At 46.2% G+C, this 9,955-nt stretch overlaps 1 protein-coding gene across 1 annotated transcript; it reads right to left on the reverse strand.

Moving 5' to 3' along the window:
• Positions 1-2,429: 2,429 nt before the first annotated feature.
• On the reverse strand, positions 2,430-8,402 carry mindy4b (MINDY family member 4B). The gene is made up of 11 exons (XM_020621845.1): positions 8,340-8,402; positions 7,708-7,851; positions 7,147-7,266; positions 6,840-6,937; positions 6,153-6,318; positions 6,015-6,080; positions 5,642-5,712; positions 5,141-5,213; positions 4,189-4,365; positions 2,756-2,936; positions 2,430-2,665 (listed from the first exon to the last, which is right to left on the reverse strand). Exons 1-11 carry the CDS (start codon positions 8,400-8,402, stop codon positions 2,523-2,525), a joined length of 1,302 nt encoding a protein of 433 aa, XP_020477501.1. The 3' UTR covers positions 2,430-2,522.
• Positions 8,403-9,955: the final 1,553 nt, after the last annotated feature.

Genomic DNA, 9,955 nt, shown 5'->3' on the forward strand with positions numbered 1-9,955 from the left:
CGTATACCGTTCACACATGAGACAGATGGCAGTCGCATTTAAATGACAGTGTGAACAACAGCGCAAAAAAATCGATCTGAGCATTACGACCTGCAGTGTGAACGTAGTCTTAGTCTCGCCCATGGAAAAGCAATGAGAAACTGTGAGGAATGAAGAAACATGTTTTAACTGATGTGAGATGTCCTTTCCTCGACCCTTGATGCGAAGCGTCCAATCACAAACTGATTTCCAGTTAAAGGGGCGTGTCAGTCTGTAACATTTCTGTGAAGGACTGACTCGTGTATCAGAATCAGCTTTATTGGCCAGGTGTGTTGGACACACCAGGAATTTGACTCTGGTACATCGGCTCTCAATGTGCATGTACATATCCCCATGCAGGGGGCAAGTAGACAGTAAACCAGCATAAGGCTGTGTAAGATGACAAAAATAAGCAGTATTAACAAGCAACAAACAATGCAAACAATGCAAAATAAGCAGTATAGGTGCCTTACATTGACACAACAGCACTCAGCATGATGAGGGCTCTTTGACTGTGAAAGGAGGTTGTTGAACTTTGTTTTTGGTTGATTCACAAAGACTCGGGACACAAGAGTTTCCTAGTTCAGGCCATTTACTTAACAAGCTTGGGTGAACAGTACACATACTCCACCATTATATAGTACAGCCTTCCCAGTGCATCAGATGGATCTGTCCTCCATACATGGTGTTGAGAGAAATTCCTGGCATCTGCCTTCTAGTTCTGGCCTGTTCTACACTCACCGGCCACAACTGTTGGCATGGGCTAGAAGTTAGGATTTTCACAAGTTCTCAGTTTACAGTGGATATAAAAAGTCTACACACCCCCGTTAAAATGCCACGTTTCTGTGATGTAAAAAAACGAGACCACCTTTAATGTGACCTATAACTTGTACAACTCAATTGAAAACAAACTGAAATCTTTTTTTCAGTGGGAAGTAAAAATAAAAAACTAAAATAATGTGGTTGCATTAGTGTGCACACCCTCTTACTGTGGGGCTGTGACTGTTGTCAGAATTAAGCAGTCACATTCAAACTCATGTTAAATAGGACTCAGTACACCTGCCATCAATTAAAGTGCCTCTGATTAACCCCATATAAAGTTCAGCTGTTCCAGTAGGCTATTCCTGACATTTTCCTAGTTGCATCCTACAGCAAAAGCCATAGTCTGCAGAGAACTTCCAAAGCATCAGAGGGATCTCATTGTTAAAAGGTATCAGTCAGGAGAAGGGTACAAAAGAGGCATTAGATATACCATGGAACACAGTGAAGTCAGTCATCATCAAGTGGAGAAAATATGGTGCAACAGTGACATTACCAAGAGCTGGACGTCCCTCCAAAATTGATGAAAAGACAAGGAGAAAACTGGTCAGGGAGGCTGCCAAGAGGCCTACAGCAACATTAAAGGAGCTGCAGGAATTCCTGGCAAGTACTGGTTGTGTAGTACATGTGACGACAATCTCCCGTATTCTTCATTTGTCTGGGCTATGGGGCAGAGTGGCAAGACGGAAGCCTTTTCTTACAAAGAAAAATATCCATGCCCGGTTACATTTTGCAAACACACATTTGAAGTCTCCCAAAGGCATGTGGGAAAAGGTGCTATGGTCTGATGAAACCAAGGTTGAACTTTTTGGCCATAATTCCAAAAGGTATGTTTGGCGCAAAAATAACACTGCACAACACCAAAAGAACACCATACCTACAGTGAAGCATGGTGGTGGCAGCATCATGCTTTGGGGTTGTGTTTCTTCAACTGGAACTGGGGCCTTAGTCAAGGTGGAGGGAATTATGAACAGTTCCACATACCAGTCAATATTGGCACAAAACCTTCAGGCTTCTGCTAGAAAGCTGAAGATAAAGAGGAACTTCATCTTTCAGCACGACAATGACCCCAAGCATACATCCAAATCAACAAAGGAATGGCTTAACCAGAACAAGATAAAAGTCTTAGAATGGCCCAGCCAGAGCCCGGACTTGAATCCGATTGAACATCTGTGGGGTGATCTGAAGAGGGCTGTGCATAGGAGATGCCCTCGCAATCTGACAGATTTGGAGCGTTTTTGCAAAGAAGAGTGGGCAAATATTGCAGAGTCAAGATGTGCATTGCTGATAAACTCATACCCAAAAAGACTGAGTGCTGTAATAAAATCAAAAGGTGCTTCAACAAAATATTAGTTTAAGGGTGTGCACACTAATGCAACCACATTATTTTAGTTTTTTATTTTTACTTCCCACTGAAAAACAGATTTCAGTTTGTTTTCAATTGAGTTGTACAAGTTATAGGTCACATTAAAGGTGGCTAAAGTTCTGGAATTATTTATCTTGGTCTCGTTTTTTTAAATCACAGAAACCTGGCATTTTAACAGGGGTGTGTAGACTTTTTATATCCACTGTATGTGCATCGTGGTGTTGGTAGCAGGGCTCTGCAGCTTTCTACTCACAATCCGGGTTGGATCCAGTTTCCCAGGTCGGTTTGTTGTCCAGGTGAAACTGTGGCCTTTAGTTACTCAGTAGAGAGGTGCAGTGCCGTTCCAGTCGATGGTAGCGCCGGCCCACTTGGTCCTGATGGTCATCTCCAGTGGATGATACCTCGTCTCCGGATCTCCCCCTGAATCTGTGGACTTCACCTCCCAGTGGTGGGAGTGCGTATCTGTATGATATCCAGGAAACAGAGCAGACACTGGGTCAGAGGTGAACAGGACCCTGAACAGACCTGATCCAGCTCAGCTGTGGCCCTCACCAACAGTCAGTCTGGCAGGGGTCTTCTGGGAGCTCTGGCCGTGATAGTAGTACAGTTGGAACATCTGCTCCACCTTCCAGTTGGACAGCAGTGTGCGGTTCAGGCTGAACAAGACCGAGAAGCTGCCATTAATGCAGCAGAGCCAGACTGGAAACCTGGGCGTCTTCAGCATGCTGCCCACCTGCGCACATACACACATAGGTGGAGGAGGTTAGTGCTGCTGCGAGCACAGGCCCATCACTGCCCACCTGCACACAGGTGTCATCTGCTTTTACATCTGTACAGTTTGTCCTTTTCTGTTTCTGGCTGCATCGCTCTGTGTAGAAAGACGTATTGACACAGCGGGGACGGAACCACGCCGGCTCGGCCGAAGCCACACAGCAGATTGATCTGGTTCAGCCTCTTCACCCAGTGAGATGCTGCACTGGACACACACGTGCATGTGAGCAGTGTATTTCTGCTGTTTCCTTTGAGGTTGTGACAACCACAGATGAAACAGCTGCAGCCCAGTCCTGTCTGTGAGGACTACACACCGCGGGGGCTGTGTCTGGAGTCTAGTAAACCTAATACACTTGCAGCTATTTGTCCAGATGGGGTCCTGGATCTCACTATCTCAGCAGCACACGAACCAACCTTGTTTTAATGTTGGACAAGTGAGTGGATCCAGGAGCTGGATCTGGATGTGACGATGTTCATGTCCGTGAGCCTAAAGCTCAGTTACCCATGACACCCTCCTCTGTGCAGACCTACACCAACATTTACAGGATGTGTGTCTTCACCGAACCATAGCACCAGCAGATGAATGTGCCTTTGTGTCGTAGGGGACGTGTCCCTCGTCAGAGCTGTGGTCGCTCAGCTGCTGACTGTGACCATCTCCTCGCCACGATGGCAGATGCTACTACTCTACTAGTGATTAAACAGTCTGTCACACAGTGAATGAAAGGACTACAGGGTTTCCTGCAGCACTTTCCAGGAGAAGCTGCTCAGCGCTCCTGAAACACAGACGAGCTCTGCCTACATCACAAAAAATGACATGGTGATTAATTTAACTACTAAAAGCCGGGAAGCTGATCGCCACTAAACAGCCACTCTGCCTGGGGAAGCCCTGACGTCAGCACCGTTTGCTTTGGCCAGGTCACATGATCCAGTCAGAGCAGGTACGATGAACCCGTGTAGTGTTGATAATGAGTGAAACCAGACACTGTTGTATCAACAATAACTCAGCTGTTGGTGTACACACAGGTAATTGTACCTTAACAGTAGCAGTACTTGTAGAAGTAGTATTACTTGCAGTAGCAGTAAAAATTCAAGGCTGTGGGTTTCTTTACCCCTGTTTTCTTGTCTGCTGCTGCTGTGCATGCAAAAAGATAAAATAACAGAAAGAAACAAAGTGGTTAAAAAGCAGCAGCGGTGGTGGTAGTAGTAACTACTACCTGCGGCAGTGTGCCTCTCTCCATCTGCTCTCGGCTCCAGTGCAGATAACCCACATCAGAGCGGGCCAGGACGCCCTGCAGACGGCGCTCCAGAGGCAGATCGTCCTCCTGGGAGTACCGCATCCCGTTGAAGACGTGAGGACTGCCTCTGCCTGTTAGCAGCAGGTTCAGCAAAGCCTGCAGACACACAGGAAACCAGAGATCCTGTAGTTGACCACAAGCCAGGGGACCAGAGGACCTGATGGTTAGAGCAATTGGTTGAGTTGGTGCTGCAGATGGCTGGCTCAGGTTCTGTACCGGAAACTAATTCCTTGTATGTAACATACTTGGCCAAATAAAGGTGATTATCCTCATGTTTAACCTGTACTGATCTGTGGAATCCCTCTCTGGAGCTGTCGTCCAGATAACACGTGCAAGTTCAGCACGGAGCCTGTTCTTCTGAAGCCTCAGAGAAACACTGGATGAACCCCAGATGCCATAAAGACCCCTGTGACTGTAGACAGCTTTCACAAACCTCATACTCCTCACAGCTACAACCCACAGGAACCTCTGAAGAAGCTGGTCAAGCAAGAGGACTGGCAGCTGCTGGCAGTGAGAGACTGTAGAGGACTGTGGGACGGCACGGAGGACGTGTAGGCACTAACAGAAACTGGGGGAAGAGTCCTGCAGTGTGTGTGTGTGTGTGTGTGTGTGTTTCAGGGTGAGAGTGAAGAAAGAACTAATGCTGTTGCATGTTTTCTGCCTTTGCTGCTGAGCACTGACAAAGGTTACCTGTAGTACCTGTTCTGTTATGTCCATCTGGACCCTGTCTCTGTCTGTATGCTACCCATGTGGTGTTACACTCCACCAGGAGCAACACCACGGCCTCCTAGTACAGCCTAGAGAACTGGGAGTCCTTGAACCACATCTTTGTAGAGGCAGGACTGTGTCCTGAGACAAGATGGCTTCTTACCTGACAACAGACGAAGTCGCCCAAACTGAGGTGAAGCAGGTGGGAGGTGGTTGAGTCCAGATCCTCCCTCAGCCTGTGAGGACACATGGTTCTGTTGTGTTAGTGCAGGTTTGTGCTTTTTGTTTCCAGGTTGATCACACTGTGTTTTTGTTGAGTTGCCCTGCTGTTTGTTGTGTGACTAAACCAAGTATCTGATCGACTGTGGTCTAAACATTAAGTGTACTTTGTGTGGGATTCAGAAAACAGGTGAGTCTGATATACATGCCCTGTTGTTTGCCCAGAGACCCGGACCGTTGTTGCTCTAACACTAAATGTGAGAACCTTCTTCAAAGCTGAGTGAAACACTCGTTGGACACCTGGCTCTCTCTCCTGTATAAAGTCTGAAGGACCACTGTGTAAACAGCGTTGGCACAGAGTAAACCTCATGCTTGTTCTGCCACCATCCTGTTAGGTGTAGTGAGCCCTGTCGGGGGTGTTACCGTCACTGTATGGCCCTGTTACCTGTCGACTGTCCGGGAGCAGATGAGGCTGTACAGGAACAAGATGACTCCGTGACTCCCCTCCTCCTTAAACTACAAGAAGACAGGTTCATGACAAACTGTCCTCAGTAAATATTCTACAGCGGCTGGTGTGTTGTTCAGTTGTCAGGGTCTCTGCAGGTCCTGAAACCTCTCACATCACTTTCCTGCTGCTTGTCTGGGTCCAGGCATGGGTGAATGGGGGCTTTTAAGTGTTATTGGTGGACCTGCAGAACCCTGCTGAATGAGCCACAGTCTGTGCTGATGAAACACCTGCACACAGACTCAGCGAGCTCTTTCAGAAGTGCTGATCTGACAGATGAGAGAACACAGGCTGGTCTCCTGGACGTACTCACACAATGAATGTGCTCCAGGATGAACCTCCTGACGTCTTCTCTCTCGTTAAACGTGAAAAGCTGCAACTGAAAGACGTGTGAATAGTGTAAATGTCTGACTGGTGCAATAATGAAACCAGCCTCGGTGCTGTTTCGTACCCTCTCTGTGAAGTTGTCCAGCTTGTAGTCCAGCTGAGGAGTGATGCAGTAGTCTTCGGTTACCAAGGTGACCGTGGCACTGACCTCCTGGCCGGCCAACCAGAGGCTGTCAGACAACGCTGCTGCCAACACCTTCTCCTGATCCCTCTGGCCAACTTCGCTCAGACTGAGGGAAATGACAAACACATGGTTATAACAGCCCAGGTGAGCTCTGGGATCATGGTGCCATCACTGAGGACAAGTCTGGAAGTGTCTGCAGACACGCCGGAAACAAGCCTGTGTCAGCTTGTTTGGCCTTCCTGATTTGGAACCAAGAATGTGGGCATTGTACTGCAGTGAGTACAGTGCACATGCTCATGAATCCTGGACCTGGTGGTTTTTGCAGCTGCACTGGTGCTGGAAGTATAATTTGACATTTTGAGAAGGATAAGCCTTTACGAACAGCTGGAAGGCCCTTACTTGCACCTGAAGGTGGGCACACCTGAAGTGTTGGCAATACATCCTCGTGACAGAGGAAACTACAGTATCATGGTACAGTCGGGTTTGCAGTTCTTTGCACTGTGACAGGTATTGTATCATCTCTGCTTCACACTCTCAGGTTACAGCTTTTGTGTCCACTGTGATCTTGTTGATGGGGGCGTCACCTGCACTCTGAGCGCATCCAACAGGATGATGGAGTGGACTCACCTGTTCAGCGTCTGTCCCTCTGAGCCGCTCCGACAGGTGAACAGCAGATGTCTGATGATGCGAGCCTGGACAGCCATCTGAATGGCCTGAGCCCCGCCCTGAAACACACCTGACCAGGTGAGACTTGCACCACACAATATGTGCCACAGGTGTTGTGGAAATGGAAGCTGGGACTGGTTTTAGAAGAAGTACTAAGAAAATGTAGTAGAAGGAAAAGACACTACTAACAGTAGCAGTATTATTAATAATTATTAAGGTAAGAGTACCTCTAACTGCAGTATTTTCTGTAGCAGCAGGTAGTTCTCACCCTGTCAGTCTCCAGAACGTAGGAAAACTCTGAGTTGGGCTCTCTGAACTGAAAAGAGGATTTCCTCCACTCATAGCTGAAGATGTGAAACGTTCCTCCAAACAAAATCCTCCGGAGGCACTAGAAATGGAAGTGAGCACAAACATGTCTCTGGAGCTGGAGCACATCTGGATGCTGTAAACCAAGATACAGTATTTATCTGGCTTCTGAAAAGGTGTTTGGTTTTTCTTCCCCTGAACTGAGCCAGTCATACACATTCCATTAGCGAGACGGACCTGACTGCAGACAAAGATGGTGGCTTGTGACCTAAATGGCACACACCAAACCCGGTTCAGGATGAGAACTAATGTTAACCCTGGAATGATGATGACAGGCAGTATGTGCAGAGAAGGAGACGTTAAAACGACCACACAGATTCTGATCTGATCGTTCTGATGGTGCTCGCACAGTCAGAGGTCAGAGAAGAATCGGGTCTGAGGACACCTGGTCTGTTCACACTGCTGTGGACATATCAGGTCTAGGAAAGTTCAACTTGGATGTGGACGTGTTCTCTTGGCTAACCTTGACCAGGTGGGGGGTGACCGGCGTTCCTCCCAGGCTTGGGGAGATGACCAGCCTCCTGGGGATGGGGCAGGGTAGTGGGAGGGGCCTACAGGGTGGAGAGGCCTCCTCCCGCTTCTCCTCCTTCTCCACATCCACCAGCCTCTGAGGAGCAGAGGACAACATCTGTCCAGAGATATAGCACATCTGCACTGAGTGAAAACATCTAGCATCAACTTTAGTCCCAACCACTCCTGCTCAGTCATTTTCGACAAGACATAAACAGGAAGTACACCTGATCGTAGTAGTAGTAGTAGTAGTAGTAGTTGCACAGAATAGTAAATGGTAGTATCAGTATTTCCAGTACTACTAAATGTAAGCATAAACAGGAAGTACACCTGATCTGATCGTCGTCGTCGTAGTGGTAGTTGCACAGAATAGTAAATGGTAGTATCAGTATTTCCAGTACTACTAAATGTAGTAGTGACAAAACAGTAAACAGCAGTATAAGTACTAAAAGCACATGGTTGTGACTTACATCAGTATTCTTGTCGACTTCCTGTTGAAGTAGCTTGATGTAGTCCAGTCTGCAGTCATAGTGACAAAACGGTAAACGGCAGTATAAGTACTAAGAGCACATAGTTGTGACTTACATCAGTATTCCTGTCGACTTCCTGTTGAAGTAGCTTGATGTAGTCCAGTCTGCAGTCTGACATCACCAATTACTACCAACTATTAGTAACAGTACAAGCTTTTCTGGTACTACTGCCACTACACCTTTAGGTACCACCCTAATCTAACTGGCTCAGCGTAGTAGTAGTTCGTCTAGTAGATGGTCACTGCAGTAGCACTGAGTGCTCTTCAGCTGCGGTGGATGCAGGTCGAGTATGAACAGCAGCTCTGAAACCTGATCCCACCTGTTGCAGCATCAGCAGCTGCAGGTGAAAACTGATCACTGTTCAGTTTTATGGCAAGTCACAGGGGAGGAAACTTTCTGTTCTGTTCATACATCACATGGGCCACGTGTAAATCAATTTATACAAACACAGTTTATGTAAATGACATAAAACTACATGTTCATGGAAAACGCAGACAGATATTTAAGAGAAATAAAAAAAATATGTCCTAGTTTTTAAAGCGATCTCCCAAGGTTAATCCCACATGACGCCCCCTGCTGGCAGAATTAGAGCATAGCCTTTTTCCTTTTAAAGAGCAAGTTCATGTTTTTCCAGGCCTATCTTCAAACAACACTTGTGTCCATCTGGGTGTTTGAATTTCACCCAAAGACCTGAAATATTCAGGATTTTTTTTTTGACTCTGTCCATAAACATGATGGGGGAGAAACCCTGTAGAGATGTTTGCATGGAGAGATTTTTCAATGCAAAAATATTTAATAACTTTATTCTTACCCAGTGTAGTGTTACCAAATTACTTTACCCGTCAGTGGCCATCTGCTGGTTATACTACAACAATTAGTTTGGAAAAATATGCTTTTGTGTAATTTTGGTGAATTTTTATTGGGAAAAATATTCAGCTATGCCCTTGGTTGAACTGAAAGCTGTCTGTGTTTATAGCTAACCTCCTGCTCTGACCTGAAAGTTTGTCCTCTACAGAACAAAGTGAGAAATGGATTTCTCAGGTTAATGTCCGAAAACGGGTGTTTCTCCCTGTGACAACAGCAGGACTGGACTGACTCTGAGCTGAACAAACCTGTTCCCACTGTTCGACGTGTGCAATATTAGCCTTGGGTAAGAGAAACAACGGCCTGGAGATTATGACCATTCAAGGAAATCTTTAAACTATCACGTAATACTTTATTTTGGTAGAAAAAAGTCTGGTGAGGGAGAGTTGTATAAACCAAGTTGCTTCTGAACATACATACACCTAATTCTTTGAGCTTTAGGTCACGTCTAAGATAAGATTTCACCGTTGTAGCATTGTAGATAAGTCAGACAACAAGGAAAAGTGCTGTGGGCTCTTTAAGTCAAAATGACAAACTGTTGCACACACAGCCACAAAACAACCACCTCACGTGTTTCTCACGACTTTTCCATTACAGTGCCTTGCGAAAGTATTCGGCCCCCTTGAACTTTGCGACCTTTTGCCACATTTCAGGCTTCAAACATAAAGATATAAAACTGTAATTTTTTGTGAAGAATCAACAACAAGTGGGACACAATCATGAAGTGGAACGAAATTTATTGGATATTTCAAACTTTTTTAACAAATAAAAAACTGAAAAATTGGGCATGCAAAATTATTCAGCCCC

This window comes from Monopterus albus, unplaced genomic scaffold (assembly GCF_001952655.1).
Source record: "Monopterus albus unplaced genomic scaffold, M_albus_1.0 scaffold268.1, whole genome shotgun sequence".
Classification (NCBI taxonomy): domain Eukaryota; kingdom Metazoa; phylum Chordata; class Actinopteri; order Synbranchiformes; family Synbranchidae; genus Monopterus; species Monopterus albus.

Excerpts from the sequence above, each read along its gene's own strand:
- mindy4b (XM_020621845.1), bottom strand. The coding sequence starts at position 8,402 with ATGTCAGACTGCAGACTGGACTACATCAAGCTACTTCAACAGGAAGTC. Across the intron at positions 6,319-6,839 it reads GAGGGACAGACGCTGAACAG|TCTGAGCGAAGTTGGCCAGA; the intron begins GTGAGTCCACTC and ends CATTTCCCTCAG. Across the intron at positions 5,214-5,641 it reads TGCTCCCGGACAGTCGACAG|GCTGAGGGAGGATCTGGACT; the intron begins GTAACAGGGCCA and ends GTGTCCTCACAG.